This window comes from Solea solea, chromosome 3, assembly GCF_958295425.1.
Source record: "Solea solea chromosome 3, fSolSol10.1, whole genome shotgun sequence".
In the NCBI taxonomy this organism is placed as follows: domain Eukaryota; kingdom Metazoa; phylum Chordata; class Actinopteri; order Pleuronectiformes; family Soleidae; genus Solea; species Solea solea.
This window is the reverse complement of record NC_081136.1, coordinates 24710003-24723760: the sequence shown is the minus strand read 5'-3', so window position 1 is coordinate 24723760 and position 13758 is coordinate 24710003. Positions and strand designations below refer to the sequence as shown.

The following is a 13758-nucleotide window of genomic DNA, read 5'->3' as shown; positions in this document are numbered from 1 at the left end:
TTACATAGTGTTGCTTGAAAGTGTGTGGCCTGACGAAAAAGGACGTCATGACACAAAGAGAAGCAGGGAATAAAGCACACAGAGCGCTTCCTCCTCACAAGCATCAGTTTATTTTAGTTACACTTTCTCACACACATAAAGTGACAGACTTCAAACCAACTTGAGCTGGATATAGCCAGTGAGGTCCCTCCTCTCGTCCACACTATTTTTAAATGTTTTAGGCAGGGAAGCACTGTGTGTATGGATAAGTACTTTTTTCCCTCCTCACGGGGGATGAAATAAGCTGTGCAGTGAGGACGAAGAAGAGGAAGAGGAAGAGGAAGAGGGGGACTATGACACTTTTTGACAATTGTGCTTGATCCTGGTCTAAAAACAGCCAAATCACAAGGACCCATACAGACCTTACATGTCCTAAAATAGTCTTAAATACAGAAATGGGTGTAATACAAAAGGAGTATGTGCTCGTCAGCTGGCTCCAGCATCACCGCTGTGGTCTACATGTACGTTCAAATGTCCTTGAGGTCCTTCTGGATGCCCCACAGTGTGTCGGCGCTCTTCCTCAGCTGGGCCACCTCGTCGTCGGTCAGCGTCATGTTGATGACGCTGCTCACGCCGCTGCTGTTCAGCACGCAGGGCAGAGACAGGAAGACCTGCTCGTCGATACCGTACATGTCCTGACGAAACACAAACACATGCAGGTGAGTGCCAAAGAGGCTCAAATGTGGGACTATAGCAGTACGGGAGGTGATCAGTGCCATTATAGTTAAAGGAGTCACGCAACATTTAGAAAAATACCTATTATTTAATATTTAGAATACTTTCTGGGAATGAGGTGAAAGTATGTGTGAGCAAATACGTATATGGTATTTAGTCTGTGTTCCTATAGCACTTTTCCAGTCTTTGGTGACCACTCAAATTTGCCATTCACACATTCATTAACCCTTTAACACCTAATTTACTGCATGTCAAAATAGTGTATCACCAACTTAAAACGAAGAAAAACACTGTAGTTGTACATGAACACCAGTTTTTGCGTGTTAAATTTGAAATTTGAACACTATAAAACATAAAAAAAAAGTTAGTATTTGTCTCAATGAGCAAAATATTGAAACTTATGTACAGGCATTTTTGCAACGCTCTATTTTCTGGCAACAAAGAAGCTGATTTGTCGGCTTCCCGCAACGGCGCAGGTGGAATTACCGTAATAACCACAACTCTCGAGCCGGCAGCCGATCAAATCTCACATTTGTAGTATATCTACGTGATTTTTGCTTCTTTCAACCAAAGTCAAATGACAGATTTTGTTGACGGAACAATGACACGATCACCGCCAGTGGTCGGTGATGATGGTCGTGATCCAGACAACAACAATCATGCAACGGTGGCATCCATGAGCCGATACTGTGCTCGTGTGACTGACCTTGACCATGGTGGAGACCGGGTGAACGCGGCTCATGTTCTTGACGATGCTCTCGGTCAGGTCGGCCACGCTCAGGCCGATGGCCCAGTTGGTGAAGCCCTTCAGCTTGATCACCTCGTAGGCACTGAAACACAACGCAATACTCAGCTGTGGAAACAGTGGAAACATATTAAACAAATTATATATATATATGTATATGTATACATATGTATATAAACCTTCTAGACCAGTCTGAAAGTACCGTATGAGTCCTGAATACTCAGATTGATCACAGAAACCACATTCAGAGGTGGTGTAAAGACACACGTGACCACATTCCTGAGCATGCATTAACGCAAATCCATCGCCGGGACAGATTAAACGCTGCTCCCTCATCTGATCCTCTGATCTGCTGAAGTTTCACTGCATTTGAACTCCTCAGAGGCCATACTGATTTATTTGTAAATGTATTTTCTGTTCCAGCATGAGTCTTCATCTAACAGTTTATTTCTTTCTCTACACAGGGAACAATAACCTTTAAACGATATAGTGATAATATAATGATTTCTTGTGGTCTCATGTTGAGAATCTGACACAGCTATTCTTAAGAAACTGCATTGATTTCCATTCATTTTGACAGCCAAAAAAAAAGCATTATTCCTAACCAACCTAACCACAATTCACATCTTAGTCCTTAACTTATCCACTACCCCAGAAACTAGGTTCTTCCCCATAAGGACCAGGGTTTGGTCTCAATGAGGACGACGGGTCCTGCCAGGGTCAGTGTTTATGCTAGAGCAGTGGTTTTCAAAGTACCACAGTGATGTAAATAGGCCGAGCAAAGGCACAGGAGGCAGATTTATTCCCAATAAGATAATTTGCTCTCTCATCCTCCTCCTCTTCCTGGTCTCGTTCATAGGTCACATTATTCAGGCTTCTTTTCCTTTTCTTATGTGCTGCTGTTAAAGTTATGATTAATTCTATATCAAGTTTTTAGCAGTGATATAAAGTAGTGATAATTGTGCAGAAGTCACAAAATAGACGTTTTTTTTTCTTTTCTTGTTCATAAAAACAAGCCAAGAGAATTTGAAACGTGGCGTATTTCCAGATTTCCCAAATTCAATCCGATTTTAAAGATTATGAGCAGTTTTTGCTCAGGTGTGTTTATATAGTTGGTGAAAATGTACTTCTTTTCTATCAGATTGCCTAGGTTGTGCTGGAAAAACGGATATAAGACACTCTATACTGCACATTCTTATAGCCTCTATTTATACTGTACGTTTAAAACATAGTAATCGAAAAAAGCAGCCAAAATGCTCTGTGTAATAAGGGTTAAGATGGAGCGAGAGATTATTATTATTATTATTATTATTATTATTATTATTAATTGTCTAATTTTCTACGCGCTCTGGTCAAAATTCCTCAGCTCCACTCCGATCACATACCCTATACGGTAGAACATGAAAAAGTACCACCAGAGGAAGCTCGCGCACCGCTGGTGGTACCCGTGCCACAGTTTGAGAACCATGGTTCTAGAGGTAAGTACCTGTCCACAACAGCCTTGTGTGTGTCCTTCCACTGCTCTTTATCAGCGTCGGTGCCGATGTCAGGATTCAGCTTCTGCAGGTTGACTCCGGCCACGTTGGCGCCACTCCACACCGGCACTGGAAACAGTTATGTTACTGTATATGAACACAGTATTTATACAACCTGTCGTCTCGTGTGCGTCAGTGGTGTGTACCCACCACTCGTGTCTCCGTGCTCGCCCAGCACCCAGCCGTTGAAGGAGCTGGTGTGGATGCCGAGGCGCTCGGCCATCAGGTAGCGAAAGCGGGCCGAGTCCAGGTTGGTGCCGCTGCCGATGACGCGGTGCTTGGGCAGACCGCTCAGCTTCCAGGTGACATAGGTGAGCACGTCCACTGTGGAGCATCAAGTGGTCATTTGTACGTATGCAAACACGGATGACACAAGTGGACAATGAGTGTATTTACCAGGGTTGGAGACGACGATGAGCGTGCAGTTGGGGCTGTGCTTGATGATCTGGGGGACGATGGACTTGAAGACGTTGACGTTCCTCTGCACCAGGTTGAGGCGACTCTCTCCCTCCTGCTGGCGAACACCGGCCGTCACCACGACCACGCGGGAGTTAGCTGTCACTGCGTAGTCTGGAGGAAGAGGAGGAGAGTTGGTCGATTTGTATCATCATTTAGAGTATATAGTATGTATATTAATGAACAGTCCTTAAAGAGTCCTGTCAGCTCTGTACTCACAAATCACTGATTTTCTCTATGAACGTTGATGTATTTTTTTTTTTTTTTTTAATATTGTAGTCAGACATCGATTTTTATTAACAGAGCTAAAGTGGCTAAAACCTGTTTTTCCTTGTGTCGCCACTGGCGGCCATATGATCCGTGACATCCAGCATCTGTTTTTTTACAGACTGTGGCACGCTAAGTGACGCACTTGACAAAGTAAGGGTCGACAATAATATGGCCTCATATAACCACACTTTAACAAACCTGAACTATGCCTTTAATGCATATTCGCCTGAGCTGTGACTGGCATTGACACTTCCAAGCCTGGAGGTTACATTCCCTGTAATCACCTCTGGCTTCTGATAACTGAAGCACTTAATGGAGACAGAGTCTAATAATAAGGCCGTCAGTGTTAGAAACTCATATCAAAGATATGGGTTATCCTGTACAGTGCAGCAGCAGCTCCTGACCTTTGTCAGCAACGATCTTGGAGGTCTTGAGGAAGAGGCTGCCGTGCTGCAGGTCCATCATCTCCCCTTTCAGACGGTCTTCCATCACGTCGACGAGGGCCAGCTCGTCACACAGGTCCTGAACACAGAAGAAACACAAATAACAGGGAGGAGTTTGGTTGGTCGTGCATGAAAAATGACAACATCAAAGTTTTCAGGGTTCCCCACACCTTGGGTGACATCAAATTCAAGGACTTTCCAGGACCTATTCCCTCAAATTCAAGGGCCGAATGTGCAGACACAGCATCTGGACAAGTGATTGTCCTTGGGATCTTGGTCAAGTCAGTCTTTGTCATTTTCTGTGGTGAGCCAGAGATCTTGGAATCTCACGTTAACGGTGGATCGAGACAGTATAGCTTACGGGTGTCAAACATACGGCCCGGGGGCCAGAAGTGGCCCGCCAGAGGGTCCAATCCGGCCCACAGGATGAATTTGTTAAAATTTCACTAAACGTAATGTCAAATGCTCCAGATACCCGTGACTTAATGTTTGTGCCTTCATAGATCCATTGTGCTGTGTAAATAGTAAATTAAGGCATGAAATTGTTGAAATTGCACTTATATTTCTCAAGAAATTTCATGTTTTGTAAAATTATCCTTCATTAAATGTAAAACAAAGGAGAAAAAACAAAGGAGTTCTTGTTGTTCATAGGTTATTATGCTATTATTTTACTATTTTTACTGGTCCGGCCCCCTTGAGATCAAATTGTGCTGTATGTGGCCCCTGAACAAAAATGAGTTTGACACCCCTGGACTAGACGCTTGTTCTGCATAGGCATAGTCTACGTACATCAAGCAACCGCAGGGAAACTTTTAATGATCCATTTCTGTTCGATGAGTTCATGTCTGAAAACAACTTTCCATTCAACTGTCCCAACACCTTGAAAGGTAAGCGTGAGCTGTACAGCACAGTGTGGTCTTGCTTCTTACCCGCAGCAGGATGCTGACGGCGCAGGCCATGCCCACCATGCCCACTCCCACCACCGTCACCTTGTTCCTGGGAGGCTCGGCGGCCTCGCTGGTCAGAGGACTGATGAGTTTCTGCTGAACTGAGGACATGATGGCAGCTGCACAGGGAGACACACAGGGGGACATGTGTCATCATCATTATCATCATCATCATCATACGTCATAAAATAAGCTGTGTGTGGGGACCAGTCATGTGTCTGGACGGTTGTGTGCAGCAGCAAACAAAGCTACACCTTTATTTCAAGGGGTTGGACCTTCAATAACAGTAATTCTCATTTTATTTAAATACAAAAAACCTCTGTGGCTCTATTAAAATTAAATAGTAAAAAGCTGAAGCTAATAAAACGGGAAGTGCAGCCAGTGGCCACAGGGGGAGCCACTCAAACGGAGGAAAGTGTGTGAGGGCCCTAGAGAGTCTGACCTGCTCAAAGATGGAGGAGAGAGTCTTTATAGGCGGTCCAGAGATCTTTTAACAAACAGTACTGTGGTCTCTGGTCTGAAGAATGATGAGTGGAACCAATAAGTTATGAGAGATAATGGGTAATGAACTAATTAGAAGTCTTTGATGACCTTTGATGTTTATCAAAAGTTTCCCCCAAGTTTAGAAACAGAGTGAATTGATCTGCAATGGGAAGCTTTGAACTTCTGTGCTGAAGAACAGCCAAGGGGGAACTGCAGATTAAGCAAGTCGGGTGGAGAACTTGGAGCTGCATTGAAGTTGGAAGAACTTTAAGCTGCGATAAAGAACTCTGAACTGAGCATAGAAATGTGAAGACGGACGAGAAGACGATGAGACTGAGGAGATGAGAGGACGAAAAAAACAACTTCGAACTGTGATCTCAAACTTCCAAATGTGATTGGAGAACTTCAAACTGTAGAGAGCAGCCTTTGAAGAAGAAGAAGAAAAGTTTAATATGGAATTATTGATCAATAAAGCCTGAATGTGTCGCCTACCCCAGTTTTAAAACACACATTGAACATGAACGTACGGCTAATTATTATTCTCACTATCATTGTATGTGTGCACCAAACGTTCAATTAAATCATTAATGGCTATTTAAAGAAAATCCTGAGATTATAAAAAATTTATTTTTATGATTCATATTGATCTTAATTTGAAAGATCGGATATCGATTTATAAAATCTTTAGCTCGATCTTTTAGTATAGGCTATTCCCCGTATCCTCAACCCAAATTTCGCTTGACTTGTGCAATCAAAACTGCACGACATCGCTGTTCTTCTGATGGAGAAGACATATGGATGCAGGCCAAGCTGGGCTCACAGCTCCCTCTGCTGGACAACTTGGTAATTCCTTCAAACAACCTGATGCGCGTCTAAACTGTATATTTTCAACTCATATGGTGTTTTTTTTAAGGTTGGAGTTTGAATTATCACTAATGACTGGACTGTAGAGTTGCACTGTGTGGTCATATTATGGAAATAGCACATTAATGCAACTAATTTGGGGTCAATTTTAATGTAAATAATATATTTAATGATGCACCAGGAAACTGAATATCAAATCCAATATAAAATCTAATTTATTTAGGCAAATTAGCACTGATACCAAGCATTATTACTATAGTTATACATTGGTAGCCATTATAACATTGGTCACTCTGATGATGATGATGATATGAAATTCATACCATTGCCACACTTTCCCAGAACATAGTAGTCTGAAAACGCCGCCTAAAAGGGTTGTTTGAGCGATTTCAGTGGCAGTGGATATTAAAGTTGTTACACAGTGTTCACACCTCACCATCTATTTCATTTTCCATACACGTAAAAAACCCATTTGGTCCATTTTTGAGCGCCACATAAACCAGTCACAAGGGGTTGTAGCTGTGTGCAGCAGCAGAGCAGAGTCACATCACAAAGTCTGATCTTGTGATGAAAGGAGAGGTGACCGACACACAGGAGTTCATCACGAAATGAGAGAAAAGCAAAATGGCTGTTTGGTTGTAAGATAAAAAACAACCAAATGCCGGCTAATGCAGCTTAAACCCTGTAAATACATGAGAACAGACTTTTTAAATTAAAAATAACCTGAAGCATTTAAAGCTGTAATGTGTGGCTTTTCAAAATAAACAAATGTCCGTTACGGTTCACACGATGCTGATTAAGTCTATCAGCTTCACGTGATTTTGTGTTGTTATGTTTCTCAGTGTAGGGGCATTTTGTTTTGGTGTCTGTGGAGACACAGAGTGATGCGTTTTACATCACGACTGACGGAGTCACGACTGGGTTTCCATTTGAACTAGTACCAAAATAACCAACCCCAACCGTTCCAAACCGCATCATACTGTACCACACCATACTGTACCATGATGGAAGCAGTTAGGTTAAGGAATTGTTCTCTGAAACATGACTGAAGTAGTGACATACCCAAACAAAGAGAACAGTTAGAATATGGCCAGTCACCAAAAGACCGACCTGTGGACTTTCCCTTCAGATCCCAAAAATAAGTCTGCCTGAATAATAGCCCTTTGTTCAGGGCCAAGGTCAGGGATTTTGGACTCACAAAAGTTGGTGACCACTGGCCCAAACTATGACCTTCAGTCGTCCTTTCAAAAAAGCTCTGCAGAGTCACCTGAGGTGTGAAATCTGGGCCATAGCAAAACACAGCAGTGTTATGACAACAGAAGTTACACACCGCAGCTTTAAAACGGTTACTGCATTTCCAGCTGAAAACATTGCCCGAGCGTGGTTTGCGTACATTGTACAAAGTGCGAGAATGCACTTATATCAGGCGTTACAGCGGAGATTGAGAGTGAAAAGGTGTCTGCTTTAGAATTAGAACGTGATTGAGAGGAGACCATAAAAGCATTATACACAGAAAGAGCGTGTAAGCTAACTTTGGCTTAATAGTTTTGCTCTCCTGTCGATGAGAAGAGTATCCACACTAGCATGTCTGTCGCAGGTTGACGCCAACTTCTTCTCTGCTTTTGTTTTAATTCTCTTCTGGTTGAGAAGGGGTACTGAGGCTTTTTAGCATTTCTGACGCGAGCAGCTAGCAGCTATATGCTATCTGCTTGCTCTGCTGACATCCAGTGTGTTGTACTGCTATTAGCTATTGCTAAATAACATACTGGCTGCTTAATGACAGACACCACTAGTGACAGACACCATGGTCATTTTGTTTTTATTTTATATGTCTTTTATCCAACATATTATATCCAGTGGTGTGCACAGACATTTGGAAGGGCAGGGGGCAGAAGTTAAGAGGGCACCTACTGGTAGGTGTAACTAGTATGCTTAAGGCCTATGTCCAAAGTGCAACCTGGGGCCAAAGGCAGGCTGGCCGTGGAAACTCCTTTAGAAAGATTTTATTTTTTTTCATTTATATTTTGCTTTAGAGGCACTTCCTCATGTTTTTACCACTCTAGAGGGGACTTTAGTGTGTGTCTTATGACTCAAGAGGCACTGTTTTGGCCCCATGGGCACGCCACTGCTATCTCGGATTTGTTGGAAATCAACTGCTAGTTGGGTTTTTATACAACAGTTAGATCCAAGCACAACTGACCTTGTGACCTCTGTTTTGGAATTCTGCCTCAAATAATTGTGAACTACGACAAAATGTTGATACGACACATATGAAACCATTTGCTGTCACATTGTAACGTTTTTTTCAATATGCTATAAATGAATCACTGTATGATCAATATCCTCCCCCAATGTATACCCACATAATAACACTTAGACACCTAGGTTATTTAAATTGACTATAAAAAATGGATGGATGGATAGATTAATAGATTTGAGGGCCGAAAGGTTATTTCAGCAACATATCCGAACTGCCTTATGAATAAAGTTCATAAACAAATATTTTAATCTGGATTGCATATCATATAAAGGTCATTCATATTAATAACCTACTAAAATAGCAGGACAAAGGGAGGTGTCTGTTCATAACTGTGAAACCAGAGCTTCTACAGCAACAGGTTCTATCCAACAAAACTGATGCAGTGTTTTACATTGGTCTTTTTTTTTGATGGCCGCATGTTTGACCTCAGAGTGGTGAAACACAGGTGCTACTGATCACAGTGATGAAGGTCCTTAAAGCCCTCATTCATGTGATCAGAAACACCTGCCACGTGCCACCAAACAAAGTCTACTGCAATGCAAAATGCATGAATTAATTAGCCTCAGATTATGAGGGAAATCGGAACCTCTTCAATTTAAGTCTCGGAATTCTGGCTTCGTGTTTAGAATTTTAACATAAATAAATTACAGAAGCGTGACCTGTTTTCCCAGAACTCTGATTCACATCTTAAAATTATTTAATTTTTTTTTTAAAAATCACTTTTTCATTTTCATATGAGAATTCTGAAATAAGTTTGTGCTATAAAAGTAGAATTAAAATCTTACATTTAGTTATTATGCCATCAAAATACTGACCATTATTTTGTAATTCAATCAAGGGTTAAAATGTATTATTCTTTTTTTAATGATTAATGTTAAATGTGCAGCCTTTGTTTTTTTAGAATTGTGATTTTAAAACAAATAATGGTTCAGTCCTTATTCTTATTTTTAATAAATCTTAAACCTTGCCACATAAACCACCGAATTCTGACTTTTTTTTAAATTGAAACGTGATGTTAAAGGTCAATAGACTGGCTGTGTGGATACAGAACAAAGACACGAGAGCTTGTGTTGTCGTTTTTTTCCTGCCCGGCAGTTTATACGAGACATCAGCTCACATCAGGGTTCACGTGAAATATGTGGTGAAGAGTCCGGGGTGGACGCGCAGAGAAGCCTCGTGGTCCCTTCACTTGTTTTCGGGAACAATGGTGCAGCTCAACAAGCACAAAGCCTCGCTCAGGCCTCCTGAATTCACTGTTACATAACCGGCCCAGCAGCCTCACTCACTCACTCACTCAGGACCACAGTCATTCTCATTATCAAGTCAACCTGTCGTTGATTTAATCATGTCAGACAGTTGATAAGCTGGTGTCTGGTTCATCTATTCTTTGCCACTCTGATTTCAGAGCAAATGATGTTATGTAACCGCCTGTGTGTGTGTGTGTGTGTGTGTGTGTGGTGATGCTGAGATAAACTCACATCCATCCAACCACAAGGAAAGAGTACGGTGTGCTTTAAACTGTACAAATACAAATAATAATAGTAGTATAAGCTGAATTCCCTCAGAGAGTAGAGGTCAAGTTCAATGCCAGCTCACTGATGCTTCTTTGTCTGTGTCTCACACACACACACACGCACACACTGTGGCTAAAACTACACAGAGTGATGGGAGTGCAACACAACAGCACAGCTGCAGCTGCTGCACTTGGCACAGTTTTTTTTTTTTTGCAATAATAATCCACAACACACAATTATAGGCTACACACACAATCGGAATGTTCCAATCATACAATCTGATTGGCAGAACACAAAATGCCTCCGTGTGAACGTGGACCTTTGTTTCCAACTGTCTCTCTGACATTAAACTAGGCATTTATTCACCGAGCATCCATTGCCGCGTAGGCGCGCGGCACGCGTCAATCGCCGACAGCGCGACATGACAACGCGAGGCGAGGAAAACACAGCAAAATACTTACATTTGCACAGGTGCTCCTTCAAAGGCAGGTGTCCGTGTGTGTGTGTGTGTGTGTGTGTGTGGAGCTGAGCGCTGCAGTGAGGAGAAGGATGAAGAGGAGGAGGAGGAGGAAGGCTGGAGTTCTACTGTGACCAGACTCTCACATGTGCGGGGTGGGTGAGGGTGGGGGGGGGAGATGCTGCAGACTGGCACGACCCGAATTTATTCGGAATATACGATGGTTGATGCAGCAGGGGCGTTTGTAGAGACTTCAGGCGCCCCCAGAAAAAGATGACACATTTAGGCTTGGCCAACTCGGCCATTGGCCAATGGGCGGTGGTGCTAACACACAGAAAACACAGAAGCACCAACGAAAACAAAAACAAATGCAATGTGAGAACCTGCGCCGCAAAAGACAAAAAATATCTGCACAAAGCCAAAACACACGCAAAAATGATGCAAAACCGGGTCTGTAGGGCGCTCACGCACGATACTCTGGGACTACTTCATTCTTACTTTATTAAAAGTTCCTGTTCATCTCGGAAAATAGTAGCGAAGACGAGGAAATACTCAAATAGTCTGCAAAAAGTGAGCGCAAGGGATTCACAACACTGCTACACAATTGTATCATCCCTCCCACCACCTCAGAGTAGCCGGTGCTAAACTATTGTTGACACAAATCTAATAATATAAATTGCATGAATTATAGTTGTGTTATTTACACCAAACCAGAGTCACTCTTGTTTTCTTTCTTTCTTTCTTTCTTTCTAAAGTAGCTTATAATATTATGTATATTATATTTGTGAACCACTAAGTGTGGTGATACTGAACTTGAATTAAACCAGGTTTAAAGTAAACCGGTTTAAGGATTTTAGTTTTTAAAACTCAGAACAGACGTGCAAATGTGCCCTAAATATGCAACTCCAAAACAAAACCAACCAAACACTATTATATATATATATTTATTTTATTATATATGAAAGTTATCTAGATATCTTTAATATTTAATAAGATATCATATAATAATATTTAATATGATATAATATAATCATATTTAATAGGATTTCTTTAATAATATTTTTTTTCCCCACACAGTAAGCAGCCATTTAGTTTGCTAATGCCAGTTGATTGATCTATTTTTCTCTATCTATCTCTATTCCTGTCTCCTCTCTGTTTTGATTCCATTAGAAAAACTCAAAGACAGCATATCTGACTCTTCCCCCCTCTCTGCTTCATGGCCTTCGTATTCCTTCATTTAGTTTCCCCTCATTTTATCCACAGATGACTCTGAGCGTGAGATGCCGTGTCTTTATTTACATTAAATGTGATATTTCAATGTAAATCGGATACAGCAGAACTATTCCTCCCTTTCAACCACGTGAACCTGCTTCACTGAGCAGTTGCAGGGAACAGCATGTGAACACTCTGTTCCCTGCATTCCCCTGCTGCTGCTGCTGCTGCTGATGCTGCATGCATGAGGATGATGATGGTGGTGACGAAGGCTGTGGTGATCCAGGCTGGTGCCCTTATAGGACGCCGCAGTCCTGGCCTGTCTCGCTGTCCAATGGGATGAAAGGATGCTGATGCCTGAAAGGCGCCCGCTCAGCCGCGTTCGGGGCCTTTGTGTGTCTGTGTGCGTGAGGTTCCTGCTGTGTGACGAGTGGGGAGAGCGGGGAAGGGATTAGATTGGCTGATTTGGGAGAGGGTGGAGCTAACGGGCTGTTACATAACACACAGACCCTCTATAATGTAGCTTACTCTCTGATTTGTTTTTTTATTTCTGGCATGCAAACACCATCGATGAACAGTCCACGTGTTTTCATTTGTATCTATATTTATATTTATCTATACCACTTCACACTGCTCTGTTTCTTTTCATTTCTATTTTTTCCTATTTGCATTCATTTGCACTGGTAAACGGAAAAGAAAGAAAGAAAGAAAGAAAGAAAGAAAGAAAGAAATAACATTTTAAGAGCAATGAAACACCAGCGATGGAAAGACTGAAATATTCTACTCAAGTAAAACCACTATTTTGATCTTTTTTTTTTACTTAAGTACATGTACATTAAAGTAAAAAAACGTAGCTTGTTTAAAATGTACTCAGAGTAAAAGTGACTTTTTTAACAAGGTTGGGGTTCTTACTGTGTCGTGCCAAAAGGACAAGGGGACACACATCTCACATGAATTGTTTTTAACTAAAGGCAAAACTTAAACACAAACTAAAGTGCTGACAGAGGAAAATATGTAAACACATAATGTATCAGTCAAAATGGGTCAAAGGTCACACATGCTTTAACTGTTTCACTCACTTAGGGACCTTAGTTAGCACCAATTCACATGTTCCCATCATTCACCTCATGTTTTACTCGGTAACGGATTCTATTTAAAATGTAGTACTTCCAAAAAAATACTTAAAGGGGACATATTATACCCTATTTCCCCCATTAAAATAGTTCCCTGGTGTCCTAATGAACATGTCAGTGACATGCCTTGGTCAAAATACCATAAGGATGAAGCATCATAGCAGTTCAATAACCCTGCTAAGCCCGCCCCTTTCAGAACGCTCGGTTTTCGTGCATGGTCCCTTTACATGCAAATGAGACACAGGCAAACACACACCCACTTCTTCCAGGGGGTTTCTGATTTGTCCTCGTTACAGCGCTTTACAGCTCTATTCGTCTCCCCCTCCCTCCACTAGTTCTCTGACAATATCAACATGGCAGCGTGCGCAGAAAACAGCCAGAGTGCCGTCACAGGAAGAGACGTTCTACATAAGGATCGAGCCGAACAGTGCCGAACTGTTAATCAGTTAAAAACACTTAGGAACAGCACCACTGATCGCCAGCGGCGCCTGGCGAGCTGCATAAGCTGGCGCTGTATGTTACTGTATCAGACCGGTGACTATGCTCCGGAGACCTCGTCACCGCGGCAACGCATACAGCGGCCGTTTAGGCGGCTCGCCGCTGGCGATCAGCGGTGCCGCGGTGGCGATCAGCGGTGCCGCGGTGGCGAGGTCTCCGGAGCATAGTCACCGGTCTGCACCGGAGCTGGCGATCAGTCGCATACAGCGGCCGTTTAGGCGGCTCGC

The 13758-nt window shown here is 42.3% G+C and overlaps 1 protein-coding gene across 2 annotated transcripts; it reads right to left on the bottom strand.

Annotated features, from left to right (window-relative positions):
- Nucleotides 1-91: 91 nt before the first annotated feature.
- On the bottom strand, nucleotides 92-10839 carry ldhba (lactate dehydrogenase Ba). 2 transcript variants are annotated; one of them, XM_058626272.1, is made up of 8 exons: nucleotides 10693-10839; nucleotides 5093-5229; nucleotides 4125-4242; nucleotides 3391-3564; nucleotides 3145-3318; nucleotides 2946-3063; nucleotides 1421-1544; nucleotides 92-674 (listed from the first exon to the last, which is right to left on the bottom strand). In XM_058626272.1, the coding sequence occupies exons 2-8, from the start codon at nucleotides 5219-5221 to the stop codon at nucleotides 507-509; spliced, it is 1005 nt and encodes a 334-aa protein (XP_058482255.1). In that variant the 5' UTR covers nucleotides 5222-5229; nucleotides 10693-10839; the 3' UTR covers nucleotides 92-506. The 2 variants fall into 2 exon arrangements, with proteins under 2 accessions (XP_058482255.1, XP_058482256.1); XM_058626273.1 differs by lacking the exon at nucleotides 10693-10839 and adding an exon at nucleotides 5553-5571.
- Between the last annotated feature and the right edge of the window lie 2919 nt (nucleotides 10840-13758).

Bases quoted from the DNA above. Each gene is read 5' to 3' on its own strand.
- ldhba (XM_058626272.1), bottom strand. From the start codon at position 5,221: ATGTCCTCAGTTCAGCAGAAACTCATCAGTCCTCTGACCAGCGAGGCC. The intron at 3,319-3,390 runs GTAAATACACTC...GATGCTCCACAG, and splicing joins CATCGTCGTCTCCAACCCTG to TGGACGTGCTCACCTATGTC. The intron at 3,064-3,144 runs GTGGGTACACAC...AACTGTTTCCAG, and splicing joins CGAGCACGGAGACACGAGTG to TGCCGGTGTGGAGTGGCGCC.